This window comes from Dipodomys spectabilis, unplaced genomic scaffold (genome assembly GCF_019054845.1).
Source record: "Dipodomys spectabilis isolate Male_0828 unplaced genomic scaffold, ASM1905484v1 ptg000066l, whole genome shotgun sequence".
NCBI lineage: Eukaryota > Metazoa > Chordata > Mammalia > Rodentia > Heteromyidae > Dipodomys > Dipodomys spectabilis.
In genome coordinates, this window is record NW_024870743.1 from 5,797,102 (window position 1) to 5,811,352 (window position 14,251).

Here is a 14,251-nt window from a genome sequence, read left to right on the forward strand (position 1 = left end):
CAGCTGAGCTCAGAGCCAGTGCTCCTGCTTGGGGGGGGAGGGGGAGGGTCCTCAGCTGAGCTCAGAGCCTGTGCTCCTGCTTGGGGGGGGAGGAGGGGGAGAGTCCTCAGCTGAGCTCAGAGCCTGTGCTCCTGCTTGGGGGGGGGAGGGGGGAGAGGGAGGGTCCTCAGCTGAGCTCAGAGCCTGTGCTCCTGCTTGGGGGGGAGGGGGGAGAGGGGGAGGGTCCTCAGCTGAGCTCAGAGCCTGTGCTCCTGCTTGGGGGGGGGGAGGGGGGAGGGTCCTCAGCTGAGCTCAGAGCCTGTGCTCCTGCTTGAAGGGGGGGGGAGGGGGAGGGTCCTCAGCTGAGCTCAGAGCCTGTGCTCCTGCTTGGGGGGGGGGAGAGGGGGAGGGTCCTGAGCTCAGAGCCTGTGCTCCTGCTTGGGGGGGGGGGAGAGGGGGCGGGTCCTCAGCTGAGCTCAGAGCCTGTGCTCCTGCTTGGGGGGGAGGGGGAGGGTCCTCAGCTGAGCTCAGAGCCTGTGCTCCTGCTTGGGGGGTAGGGGGAGGGGGAGGGTCCTCAGCTGAGCTCAGAGCCTGTGCTCCTGCTTGGGGGGGAGGGGGAGAGGGGGAGGGTCCTCAGCTGAGCTCAGAGCCTGTGCTCCTGCTTGGGGGGGGAGGGGGAGGGTCCTCAGCTGAGCTCAGAGCCTGTGCTCCTGCTTGGGGGGTAGGGGGAGGGGGAGGGTCCTCAGCTGAGCTCAGAGCCTGTGCTCCTGCTTGGGGGGGAGGGGGAGAGGGGGAGGGTCCTCAGCTGAGCTCAGAGCCTGTGCTCCTGCTTGGGGGGGGGGAGGGGGCAGGTCCTCAGCTGAGCTCAGAGCCTGTGCTCCTGCTTGGGGGGGGGGGAGGGGGAGGGTCCTCAGCTGAGCTCAGAGCCTGTGCTCCTGCTTTGGGGGGGGGGAGAGGGGGAGGGGGAGGGTCCTCAGCTGAGCTCAGAGCCAGTGCTCCTGCTTGGGGGGGGAGAGGGGGAGGGTCCTCAGCTGAGCTCAGAGCCTGTGCTCCTGCTTGGGGGGGGGAGGGGAGGGGGAGGGTCCTCAGCTGAGCTCAGAGCCTGTGCTCCTGCTTGGGGGGGGGGGAGGGGAGGGGGAGGGTCCTCAGCTGAGCTCAGAGCCTGTGCTCCTGCTTGAAGGGGGGGGAGGGGAGGGTCCTCAGCTGAGCTCAGAGCCCGTGCTCCTGCTTGGGGGGGGGAGGGGGAGGGTCCTCAGCTGAGCTCAGAGCCAGTGCTCCTGCTTGGGGGGGGAGGGGGAGGGTCCTCAGCTGAGCTCAGAGCCTGTGCTCCTGCTTGGGGGGGGAGGAGGGGGAGGGTCCTCAGCTGAGCTCAGAGCCTGTGCTCCTGCTTGGGGGGGGGAGGGGGAGAGGGAGGGTCCTCAGCTGAGCTCAGAGCCTGTGCTCCTGCTTGGGGGGGGAGAGGGGGCGGGTCCTCAGCTGAGCTCAGAGCCTGTGCTCCTGCTTGGGGGGGAGGGGGAGGGTCCTCAGCTGAGCTCAGAGCCTGTGCTCCTGCTTGGGGGGGGGGAGGGGAGGGGGAGGGTCCTCAGCTGAGCTCAGAGCCTGTGCTCCTGCTTGGGGGGGAAGGGGAGGGTCCTCAGCTGAGCTCAGAGCCTGTGCTCCTGCTTGAAGGGGGGGGAGGGGAGGGTCCTCAGCTGAGCTCAGAGCCTGTGCTCCTGCTTGGGGGGGGGGGGGAGGGTCCTCAGCTGAGCTCAGAGCCAGTGCTCCTGCTTGGGGGGGGGGAGGGGGAGGGTCCTCAGCTGAGCTCAGAGCCTGTGCTCCTGCTTGGGGGGGGGAGGAGGGGGAGGGTCCTCAGCTGAGCTCAGAGCCTGTGCTCCTGCTTGGGGGGGGGAGGGGGAGAGGGAGGGTCCTCAGCTGAGCTCAGAGCCTGTGCTCCTGCTTGGGGGGGGGGAGAGGGGGCGGGTCCTCAGCTGAGCTCAGAGCCTGTGCTCCTGCTTGGGGGGGAGGGGGAGGGTCCTCAGCTGAGCTCAGAGCCTGTGCTCCTGCTTGGGGGGGGGGAGGGGAGGGGGAGGGTCCTCAGCTGAGCTCAGAGCCTGTGCTCCTGCTTGGGGGGGAAGGGGAGGGTCCTCAGCTGAGCTCAGAGCCCATGCTTCTGCTTGGGGGGGGAGAGGGGGAGGGTCCTCAGCTGAGCTCAGAGCCTGTGCTCCTGCTTGGGGGGGGGGAGAGGGGGAGGGTCCTCAGCTGAGCTCAGAGCCCGTGCTCCTGCTTGGAGGGGGGGGGAGGGGGAGGGTCCTCAGCTGAGCTCAGAGCCAGTGCTCCTGCTCTGGGGGGGAGGGGGAGGGTCCTCAGCTGAGCTCAGAGCCAGTGCTCCTGCTTGGGGGGGGGAGGGGGAGGGTCCTCAGCTGAGCTCAGAGCTTCCGTGGCTTTCCCCCACTGTATTTGGGCAGTATTTCCGACGAAGATGAGCAGGATTGTCGCACTTCTGTCATTCTGCTTTCTTAAGATCTGCCAAATATAAAAGACAGAGTTTGAAACCACTTCACCAGACATCAAAGCCTATTAAATTCTCAGTTGACCCAGTTTTCTCTTGCAAATTGATAATGATTCCTGATTTCTGAGCAGCCACCCAATATATAAAAGTCCTTCCTCCGCTTCCTTCTTTTGAACTTGTATACTGCCCATAATAGGAAGTGTGTAATGTATGTGACTTACTTGTATATATATACATATAAACATTGATGTATCAATATACCAATATTAAATAATATAATGCACCAATATATTAGTAACACACTAATACACATTAATTTGCTTCGTGTCTTTAAGTAGTTGTACAAAGGAGAACGCAACACGTCTTGATCAATGTCACTCCTTTCACCATTCTCCTGTTTCTTCCAACCCCGCCCATCCTTTCAGCTTCCTATTTCATTTGCATATATACATTGACTATCATGACTGCATTCTCCCACCGTCCCCTCTCCGCCTGCTTCCTGTGCCCCCCCCCTCGAAGCTCTAGCTTCCAGGTATTGATTTGGTTAGACCGTAAGTTAGTTGTTCAAAGGAGTTACACCTTTGGAATCCTCCCCTTGTATGCGCGCTTGGGTGAATACGTGACGCGTGTAATACGGTTCATCCTGTCTGTACATCACCGTTGGAATTGGGCAGGTGGGCCTGTTTTCCTTTTTTAGCTAGCAAGCTCTGGTGAGCAGCACAGCACAGGTTGTACCTGTCTTGGTGGGAGATGGTAAACATGTGGTTTGGGCCACATTTGGTGGTATCAGAAGAGGCAGCCAATGCAGAGGCGCAGGTCTGCGGTCTGGCAGGCCTCTGGGACGGGCGAAGGTTAACATGAAGGGCAGAGGGCGCCTTATAGGGCGCAGCTCAGGGCCTCTGGACACAGCACTTCATGCACATGCTTGCCTTCTTAGGTCCATGCCGAAGTTCAGCTGGGCCAGAAGCTCCTGATAGGATGGGTTTTCCTGGGAACCCACAGATGACTAAGAGCTACACGCCATGCATCATCCTCGGCCACAGTTTAAAAACACTCATTCTCACCTCCTATTTTGTCTCACTTGTATCTGTGTGTGCCAATCTTGCAGACCTCCAGGAGGAATCGGACTGGTGCTACCTCCAGCTCACGGACCCCTGGCCGGACCTGGAGCTCTTCCGGAAGATACCTTTCGACTATGTCATCCATGACCCGAAGTATGAGGACGCCAGTCTGATTTGTTCCCACCATCAGAGTGTGAAGAGCGAAGGTCAGCCCTGCTTGCCGAGTACCTGGGCATAGCCTTTCACACACAGATGGAATTCTGCTGTGCTGTGCTGCACCTTGGTAGTGATGAAGGCTGGTGGTAACCAGTGCTCCACCATGGCCGGCTCAGAACTAAGATGGAAGCTGGGAGCCAGTGGCTCATGCCTGTAATTGTACTCACTCGGGAGGCTGAGGTCAGACAGATCCGTGGGATTCTTTATTAACCACCAAAAAGCCAGAGGTGGAGCTATGACTCAAGTGGTAGAGCACTAGCCTTGAGCAAAGAAGCTCAGGGACAGCGCCCAGGCCCTGAGTTCAAAATCCAGGACTGGCACCAAACCCCTCTACCATCACCCCCCAAAATAACTTATATTATTATCGCCACATCATTTGAAAAAAAATTTCTGAGGCAGCTCCCCAGCATTATGAGATTCACATATTTAGTCGCAATCAATTCTGCTGGCTGTATAATGGATCCTTAAATGTGTTTATGAAACATTTCATGAGACATGGTATGAGCTGTGTCTTCCTCAGTTTCCCCCAGAGACACTGTGTCTCCTTTGAGCAGCTGAGTCAGTCAGGAAGGAGAGTCCTCACGGACCCTCATGGTTCTTATCTTTTGCACTTCACTCTATTTGGGAAATGTTTGCCTGGATTCCTGTTGCTTTTATGGTGGGGGTGGAGGGGTGTGCTTGCACATGGGCACACGCACACACACACCAGTATTGAGGTTTGAACTCAGGGCCTGAGCACTGTCCCTTAGCATTTTCACTCAAGGCTGGCATTCTACCACTTTTTTGGTAGTTAATTGGAGGTAAGAGTCTTATGGACTTTCTTGCCCCAGCTGGCTTTGAACCTTGATCCTCGGCGCTCAGCCTCCTGAGCAGCTAGGTCACCCGGGGTTTGAGTAGGCATGGGTGACATCTTCGTGTGGACTCCTGCTGCTCATTGACACTGGGCAATCTTGTGCAGACAGAGGGATGTCCCGGAAGCCCGAGGACCTTTATGTGCGGCGTCAGACGGCCCGGATGAGGTTGTCCAAGTACGCGGCGTATAACACCTACCACCACTGCGAGCAGTGCCACCAGTACATGGGCTTCCATCCCCGCTACCAGGTAGGCCGTGGGGCCTGCTTTCATTCCGGCATGGGGGCTTGGAGTCTGGGGACCCCTGGCTCCCTGGCCCATGGTTCATCCCCGGTTCTGATGCTCACTGGTGAACGTGCTATTCATACCACAAGAGCAGTGACTCTCCCAGGTTCTCTGGGTGGCGGAGGGGGTCATGGTTGTCTTTTGTCCTGGCAATTCCAGACGTTAGTTCTGGTGCCACGGACACTTCCTGAGGGCTTAGTGCAAACCAAGTCCTGGAACACGGAACTCTGTCCCTGTCCCTGTCCTTGGGGCTCACAGCCTACAAGGAAGCTGTACACCTGAGCCAGATTTCAGGAGAGCGGAATGATGGAGATAAGGGGACATACTGTCATTATTGGGGACCTAGTAGATGCCAGGCAGTGCACTTGCATACTTCCCATGCACCAGCCCTTCCCACCCCTTCCCAGGAGAGACAATATTTGACCTGGATATGCATATATGGACCCGGCTCCCAGCCCAGGGCCCCAGATGGCTCCGGCTCTGGCTGGTTAGCAGGTGTAATCACACCTGGGTACTCCATCCAGGCTAGGAAGCCGCCCTGTCAGGTTCTTACTTCATCCTCACCTAAATCTGCTGAGATCCTCATTCAATGAGTGAAGACACAGGTGGAGCATCCCCATTCAGAAAAATCCCAAACCTGTCACCCACTCGATATTCCCAGACCTGAAATCCTGCTGCCGCCACGCAGCTCAGATAAACCATGTGCAGCCTTCACTGTTCTGGTGGGGATGAGAGAGAGGGCTTAGAGAGATTGGACCTGGCCGGGGCAAGGGGAGGGACCAGTACATGCAGAAGAGGGCGTGGTCGGGCATTGCTGGAGCAAAGACGTGTAGGGGCTGGGGTTGGGGGAAGGTAGCTGGGAAGACGGTGGAGACCAGGCCGCAGAGGCCTCAGGGACTAGAGAGACATGGGGGTTTTTCAGATAGAGCTCTAAGGAGCTAATCAACTTGAAGACTGTCACTTTTACTGTAGAGGAAATTAGAACTGCATATGAATAGTTTTTATTTGGGATACTAAGGTTTGAACTCAGGGCCTTATACTCTTACTTTTTTTTTTTTGCTGTTCACAGCTGGTGTTCTACCATTTGAACCACAGGTCCACTTTTGACTTTTTTTTTACTGGTTAATTGGAGATAAGAATCTCATAGGGAGCTCCAGCCTCGGCTTCCCCAACGACGGGGAGCCACTGGGCCATCCCGGAAGTCCCTTCCCACACCGGAAGAGGCTGATACCCAGTGAGTTCTGCGCATGCGCAGATAAAAAAAAAAAAAAGCCAAAAAGAATCTCATAGGACTTTTCTTTCAGGGCTGACTTTAGTGATCTTCAGATCTCAACCTCTTAAGTAGCTAGAATTACAGGCATGAGTAACCACCAGAACCTGGTTTATCTTGAATGTTATTATTATTATTATTGGTGCTGGACTTTAGGCTTAAACTTGGGACCTGGGCACAATCCTTGAGCAGCTGCTTTTTTAGCTTAAGAGTAGTGTTCTACCACTTGAGCCACAGTTCCACTTCCAGCTATTTTTGTCAAATGGCTAATTGAAGATAAGAGTCTTAGGAACTTTGCTGCCTGGGCTGGCTTTGAACCATTACCCTCAGATCTCAGCCTCTTAAATAGCTAAAGTTACAGTGTGAGACACCCGTGATCACTTGAGCAATTTTTTTTTTGTCCGTCATGGGGCTTGAACTCTGGGCCTGGGCGCTGTCCCTGAGCTCTTCAGCTCAAGGCTAGTGCTCTACCACTTGAGCCACAGCGCCACTTCCGGTTTTCTGGTGGTTCATTGGAGATAAGAGTTTCACGGACTTTCCTGTCCAGGCTGGCTTTGAACCATGATCCTCAGATCTCAACCTCCTGAGTAGCTAGGATTATAAGCGGAAGTCACTGGCACCTGGCTTGAATATTTTTATTTTTTTAAGGATCAAATTATGCATTAACCCCATTGACCAAAGAGAAACCAGAAACCCTTTTATCATTTTTTTCTCAGCTTGGAGGTGAAGTTTTTCCTTCAAAGAAAAAATATACGTGTGAAAATATTTTCTTGATTCTGAAACTCAGGTTTAGTCACTGATCAGTAAGTTTCAACCGTGATTTTTTTGTTTTGCTTAAAACAAAGTGGGCTTAAAAGCCCACTGTTGGGCTGCTTAAGTGGAAGGCCAGCGAGCAGGTGGGGGTGGCGGGGCGGGGTGGGGCGGGTGCTGTCTGGGCCACACCTGGCCTGTGGTCACGTGACACATGGCTCTGGGGGACACAGACAGAGAGCCAGTCCAGCAAGCGATGACCAGGCCCCTGACAGCCCCTGACTGTTGTTTCCAGCACCTGTGCCCCCCACTTCTTCTCTATTCTGCACCCCCCAAGCCTTCCCATCCTCACTTGCATCCTTCTCACCACCTGCAGCCCTAGAGCCAAACTGTTCCCAAAGGAACAGTAGCACCCTGGCAGGCTCAGAGGTACTACGTGCCAGGCGCCCGCCTTCCTCTGAGCCTTGGGGATGCCAAGTACCCCCACCAGGCCTGCCATTGAGAGCTGAGGGTCAGTGTGGGACCCGCAACAGGCTGCCTGAGCTGAGGGCAAAGCCAGGCAGGGAGGCATGCCAGAGCAGCAGAGCGCAGACACAGGGCGCGGGGTGGGAAGAGCTCAGACACGGGCGTGGCTGGGAAGAGGAGGCTGAATGATCAACCTTAGGACCATTAGTGCCTGCCACAAATGTGCTAGTTTGTGTGGTTATTATTATTGTTGTTGTTGTTGTTGTCAGGGGTTCAGTCCTGGGGCTTGAATGCAGAGCCTGTCCCTGAGCTTTTTTGTTCAAGGCTAACGCTTTACCACTTGAGTCACAACTCTACTGCAGGCTTTTTATATTTTTATTTGGTGGTTAATTGGAGATAAGAGTCTCATTGACTTTTCTGCCCTGGCCCTAGCTGGCTTTGAACTATGCTCCTCAGATCTCAGTCTCCTGAGTAGCTAGGATTATAGATGTGAACCACTGGTGCCTGGCTATTATTATTATTATTATTGTCGGTTGTGGGGCTTGAACTCTGGGCCTGGGTGCCGCCCCTCAGCTCTTCAGCTCAAGGCTAGCGCTCTACCACTTGAGCCACAGCACCACTTCCGGTTTTCTGAGTAGTTTATTGGAGATAGGAGTCTCACGGACTTTCCTGCCTGGGCTGGCTTTGAACCATGATCTTCAGATCTCAGCCTCCTGAGTAGCTAGGATTACAGGCGTGAGCCACCAGTGCCTGGCTATTATTGTCTTATTAAGAGCTGGTTTCAGTGTGCCAACAATGGAAAAACACACAGCTAACTTTAAAAAAAAATGAACTCTCGGGCATGAATGCTTTATTTGACAACCCAGAATGAGGCCCTATGTCAACTCTACAGTCCTGGGGCGTGAGGCCGGGTGTTGTGACAGGATGGGGTGGAGCCTGATCTGGGTTCCAGATGGGGATGGGCGTGGCCTGGGCGCACTTGCCGGGTGCTGGACCTGAGCGTCAGTTATACTTGAGCCGCCCTCTGGGTTTCTTGTGCTGCGGGGCAGGGATGGTCGTGGCCAGGAAGGCCCTGGGTTCTGGGGAATAAGCCGGACTCTGATGGCAAGCTCTGTCCTTTCCCTCACACCCCAGCTCTATGAGTCCACCCTGCACGCCTTTGCCTTCTCTTACTCCATGCTAGGAGAGGAAATCCAGCTCCACTTCATCATCCCCAAGTCCAAGGAGCATCATTTTGTCTTCAGCCAACCCGGAGGCCAGCTGGAGAGCATGCGCCTGCCCCTCGTCACCGACAAGGTACGGCCTGGGCTCTGCGGGGCGCCTGGGAGCAGCTGCAGGGGATCCCTGAGTTGGGGTCCCAGCTGCATGGCCCCCTGACAAGTCCAGAAACAACACGAGGCTCGGCGTGCGCTGCCGCGCACTAGATTCAGGGGAACTTGCCACTTCATATCCAAGCCAGGTTCCTCATCTGTACAGTTGGGGAGTAATTCTTGAGAAGCTCTGGCACTGTTACTGAAGGTGTCCAGAGTTAATAAGATGTTCATCCCTCTTCTTTTTTCTTTTTATGTGTGTGTGTGGTAGTACTGGGACTTGAACTCAGGGCCTTACGCTCTCGCTTAGCTTTTTTGCTGAAGGACAGTGCTGTACCGCTTGAGTTCTACCTCTGCTTCAGCTTTTTTTTTGGTGATTAGTTGAAGGTAATGTCACAGGCTTTCCTGCCTGGGCTGGCTTCGAACCATGATCCTCAGATCTCAGCCTCCCGTCATTCCTCGTTGCTGTAATTTCATGGTAGATCCTTCCGCACAGGCTGAGGTAGAGAGAATAGGAGCCCATCACCCAACTTCCACAGTCACTCACAGCTACGTGTGTTTTCTCTCTTCACTCTTCTTCCTGTATCTCTGGAGGCAAATCCCTGGCATCTACCACTCACCCATAAGGACTTCAGGGCATGGCTTAGCAGATCCTTTATCTCATGAAGAGACTGTCCTTATTGACCCCTGACCCCGGATGCCATTCCTCCTCTGCAGATGCTCTTCGCTGGGCTCCTGGGCCGGCAGGTCCAGTGTGACAGCCCAAAGTCCACTGCCAGCTTTTCACCCAGCCCCAAGGAACAAACAGGCCCCATGGAGGACACTGCCCCTCCTCCTCCCTAATGCCAGATACCTGTGAGCACTGGCCATCTTGTGCCAAGCTCCCAAGGGCCCTTGGGGATAAGGCTGTCCCAGCCATGTCGGTGGATTTGTCAGAAGAGGACACACTTACCCATGACCGCCTCTCAGTCATCAGCCATGAGCATCGGCTGCGTACACACCTGCACAGCGGGCGCTTTGAGAGATTCAGAGGGAGAAGCCCTAACGCAGCCAGAAAACAGACTTATAACCTGGAAGTCTCACAGGAGAGGGCAATGGGTTTGGTTTGTGGATAGGGGCTAGTTTTTGAACCCAGCAGTATTTGGCTGCTTCTTCCGGGGATCTGCAGCCTGGGTGAGGGTCACTGGCCGTGTCCTCGGGGCTGAGTTGTGTTCACTCTTGCGTCTGAGCCGGCTGAGGGGGCCGGCAGCTGGCTGGGGTGGGCCTGGCATCTCTGCTGAGCCTCTCGTGCCAGGCTAGCCCAGGCTCCCTCACGGGCGACGGAACTGGCACCGGATCATTTTTGCTGCATTTTATTGGTACAGTGGAGTCGCACATCTCCCTGGGGTTTGAGGGGTGTGGAAGTGAGACCCCATCCTCCGAGGATGGAGGGGGAGAGTTTGCACACGCTCACCGCATGCTTCTCCTCTGCAGAGTCACGAATGCATCAAAAGCCCAACATTCACTCCAACCACGGGCCGCCACGAGCACGGGCTCTTTAATCTGTACCACGCGATGGACGGAGCCAGCCATTTGCACGTGCTGGTGGTCAAGGAGTATGAAATGGCCATTTATAAGAAGTACTGGCCCAACCACATCATGCTGGTGCTCCCGAGCATCTTCAACAGTGCTGGCGTTGGTAGGTGTTTCCCCCACCCCCACTGGCTGGCCATTTCACGGCACTGGGGTTTGAACTCAGGACCCCACACTTGCTAGGCAGGTACTCTACCACGTGAGCAGGCTGGCGAGGGGCGTTTTCCTCATCGGCGGGCAGTGGAGGAAGGACATGGCGCTGGCCTGGTGTGGGATGAGGTCCTTCCTGGCGTGAGAGTACAGGGCAGACCCGCGTCGGACATGTCCGTTCGTTCCAGGGGCTGCCCACTTCCTGATCAAGGAGCTGTCCTACCATAACCTGGAGCTGGAGCGGAGCCGGCAGGAGGAGCTTGGAATCAAGCCCCAGGACATCTGGCCGTTCATCGTGATTTCCGACGACTCCTGTGTCATGTGGAACGCCGTGGATGTGGACTGCGTGGGGGAGCGGGGCCGGTGAGGGGGGCGCGGGGGATGGGGGGCCGTGGGGGATGGGGGGATGCGGGCTGCCCCGGGGAGCGGGGTCAGTGAGGGGGGCACGGGGACTGGGGGGTTGTGGGGGATGGGGGGGACGCGGGCTGCCCCGGGGAGCTGGGCAGGGGAGGGGTATGTGGGGGTTGTGGGGGATGGGGGAATGCGGGCTGCCCCGGGGAGCTGGGCAGGGGAGGGGGGCGCGGGGGATGGGGGGCCGTGGGGGATGGGGGGATGCGGGCTGCCCCGGGGAGCAGGGCAGGGGAGGGGGACGTGGGGGATGGGGGGACGTGGGCTGCCCCGGGGAGCGGGGCAGGGAGGGGCCCAGGGGTACAGCCTCCATCCACGCACAGAGCCCTCAGCCAGGGGCCTGTGTCACCTTTGAGGAAGACCCCACCACCTGCCTGTGGCAGGACCCATGTTCCAAACCCAGCCCAGCTTTCTTCACATCCTTCCAATCCATTACCAAGGCACAGAATACATAGGCACTGTAGAGTTACTGTGTGTACACACACATGCATATGTTTGTATATGTCTTGAATAGGTACATATGCATATGGTAAATAACATTCAGTAAATATATGTGTATATAGTAAGTATATGCATGTACAGTAAGTGCATGTTTATAGTACACACACATGCACACACACACACACACACACACACACACACACACACACACACAATGAAAAGAAGCCAGGCAGTGGTGGCTCATGCTTGTTGTCCCAGCCACATGGGAGGCTGACATCAAGAGGATTGAGGTTCAAGGCCAGCAATGGCAAGCATTCTCCACTTACCACCTTAACAGAGAAAGGCTGGCGGAGGCAGTACATACCTGTCATTCCATGGCAGGCCAGGCTAACAATGAGACCCTGTCTTAAAAGTTGTTAGAGCATAGGGCTGGGAAGGTGGCTCAGTGGTAGATTGCTTGCCTCACATGCATGAGGCCCTCAGCACCACATAAACAGAAAAAGCCAGAAATGGCGCTGTGGTTCAAGTGGTAGAGCGCTAGCCTTGAGTTAAAGAGCTGAGGGGCAGCGCCCAGGCCCAGAGTTCAGGCCCTACGACTGACAAAAACCAAACAAACAAAAAATTGCTAGAGCATTAACGTCTGAAGGTGTGACTTACAGGGTAGAGCGCCTGCCTAGCAACACAAAGCCCCGAGTTCAAACCCCAGTCCCCTCAGAAGAAGGAAAGGTTCATACTTAGGATAGATAGACAGAAGTTCTCGCAAACTGAGCACGCCTGTTTAATCAAACCCATATGAAGGAGCAGACATGAGAATTCCAGAGATGCCCCTCTTGGCTCCATCGGGCTCTCCTGCTAACGTGACGCCAGCTCCTGGCTTTGTTAGGCCTGTGATGTGACTTCACATCAGCAACTAGATCATTTTGGGGGCTGATTTCATCACCTTTGAGGGTGTTGATACCCAGGCTACCCTTTCTTGTGAGGCTTAACTGATTTACGACCTAAGTTAAGGACATGGGTGAGAGCCTGTGCCACAGAAGGAAATGACCACAAAGGTGAAATGCGTGGCGTGGCGCCTGCCCCTGGAGGCCGGTGGTGGCCGCGGTCTGCGCCAACCCTGCAAGCGCGAAGCCACCCTGCCGCCCAGAGGCCCGTCAGCCTGGGGCATCACGGACGCCTCCCGCAGGGACTTCTCATGGTCGGAGAGGAGCGTCTCTCTGAAGCACATCATGCAGCACATCGAGGCCTCCCCGAACATCACGCACTACGCCCTGATCGGCCTGCGGAAATGGGCCAGCAAGACGAGGCAGAGCCAGGTGCGAGAGCCTTTCTCCCACTGCCACGTGCACGACTTCATCATCCTCAATGTGGATCTCACACAGAATGTGCAGTACAACCAGAACCGGTGAGCACCAGGCCCCGTGTGAGGAGCCCAGCGTGGGTGTGAGGAGGGGTGCCCTGGGCTCCAGCTGGGCGAGGCGAGGGGAGCAGGGCGGCCGCTCCCTGGGGCCCTGAGCATGGGGTGGGCGCGGGGAGGGCCTTGGGCAGACCCCACAGATGTCCCCGCACCTCCACCTGTAGGACAGCCCAACAGAGGCTCTGCCCACAGCGTTGGCCTGGCTTCCAGTCCTCACCCATATCCAGTGCTGTATAAGGTTGCCTATTTCCATAAAGTTATTCTGCTTCATTCATCAGCTCACTTGTGCTGTGTATTGCGTGTTTGGGGCTCCCTCTTCAAATACCTCACTTCGTTTTTGTGTCTGTTTTCTGATCCTAGAGCTTGAACTCAGGGCCTGGGAGCTGCCCCTTAGCTTTTTCAACTCAAGGCTGCTGGTGCTCTTCCACTTGAGCTGCAGCTCCACTTCTAGCCTTTTGGTGGTTAATTGGAGCTAAGAGTCCCATGGATTTGTCTGCCTGGGCTGGCTTCAAACTGAGATCCTCGGATCTCAGCTTCCTGAGTAGCTAGGATCACAGGTGTGAGTTACTGGTGCCTGGGTACAAATATGTCCCCTTTGTTTCAAAAAGAGCATCCCCATTGGAAAAAACAATGAAATAATTTCCATGAGTAGCTTCTGGTGTCTAGCTGTGGAAATACGTCGGTTGAGTGTGTTCATAGGCCAGGCAGTGGCATGTGCCCACGCCGGTCCGCTCAGGGGTGTGGGCTGGCCACCTGCCTGCGGCCTGCCTCCTGCCACTTGGCAGCTTTCAGCATAGCCAGGCGCCTTCTCTCTAGCCTGTCCCTCAGCTAGAACAAGCACCCACGCTTACCCTGGGGCTGTGCTGGTTCCCCCCTTCCCTTCGCTCAGCCTCCCGAGTAGTCCCCTAGAATAAGGCCTGGAGATGGGAGCAAAGCCCGCCCGCCCCCATGACCCGGCCTCGCTGCAGGCCTCGAGGGAGTGGCGGTGGGCCGGGGCTCTGGGCCGGTCCGATGGGCTCCTCTGCTCGGTCAGGTTCACATGTGACGACGTGGACTTCAACCTGAGGTTGCACAGCGCCGGCCTCCTGCTCTGCCGCTTCAACCGCTTCAGCGTGATGAAGAAGCAGATCGCCGTGGGTGGACACAGGTCCTTCCATATCACGTCCAAGGTGAGCACGGTGCGCGGCCGGCACGAGGCCAGGACACAGCTGGGCCGTGGGACGTGAGAGCTGAGGAGCGAGCCATGGCGGGCGCCTCCTGGTCTCTCTGGGGACCCCTGGGAGGGGTTAGCAAAGATACTCTCCTCACGGACTTTAACCGGGATGTTCTAGGTTGCTACTCGATGCACGGCCTTCACCAACAGCCTTTGCGGTGGGCCTTGGCCACGCCGCTGGGTCAGGAATGGCAGGGGCCCCTGGGATGGTGCCTGGCCAGGAGCCATTAGCCTGGCCCTACAGGCTGCTTAGTGCGGGAGCTGTCCGCGAGAGACCACATGGAGACGGCTCTGACTCGGCAGGTGCAGGCAGTTTAAGGTGACATGGAGAGAGTCCCAGAGTTTTGTTATCTCTGCCTGAAGGTCCTTGTTTATCA

General features: G+C 56.4%; 1 protein-coding gene across 3 annotated transcripts in view; it reads left to right on the top strand.

Moving 5' to 3' along the window:
- Greb1 (growth regulating estrogen receptor binding 1) overlaps positions 1-14,251 on the top strand; it is a 73,766-nt gene that overhangs the window by 53,375 nt on the left and 6,140 nt on the right. For all 3 annotated transcript variants that reach the window (XM_042680854.1, XM_042680855.1, XM_042680856.1), the window contains exons 23-29: positions 3,576-3,734; positions 4,703-4,845; positions 8,501-8,662; positions 10,150-10,354; positions 10,587-10,761; positions 12,431-12,649; positions 13,695-13,830. In XM_042680854.1, the coding sequence (XP_042536788.1) occupies positions 3,576-3,734; positions 4,703-4,845; positions 8,501-8,662; positions 10,150-10,354; positions 10,587-10,761; positions 12,431-12,649; positions 13,695-13,830 (1,199 nt within the window). The remainder of the gene's footprint in view (positions 1-3,575; positions 3,735-4,702; positions 4,846-8,500; positions 8,663-10,149; positions 10,355-10,586; positions 10,762-12,430; positions 12,650-13,694; positions 13,831-14,251) is intronic.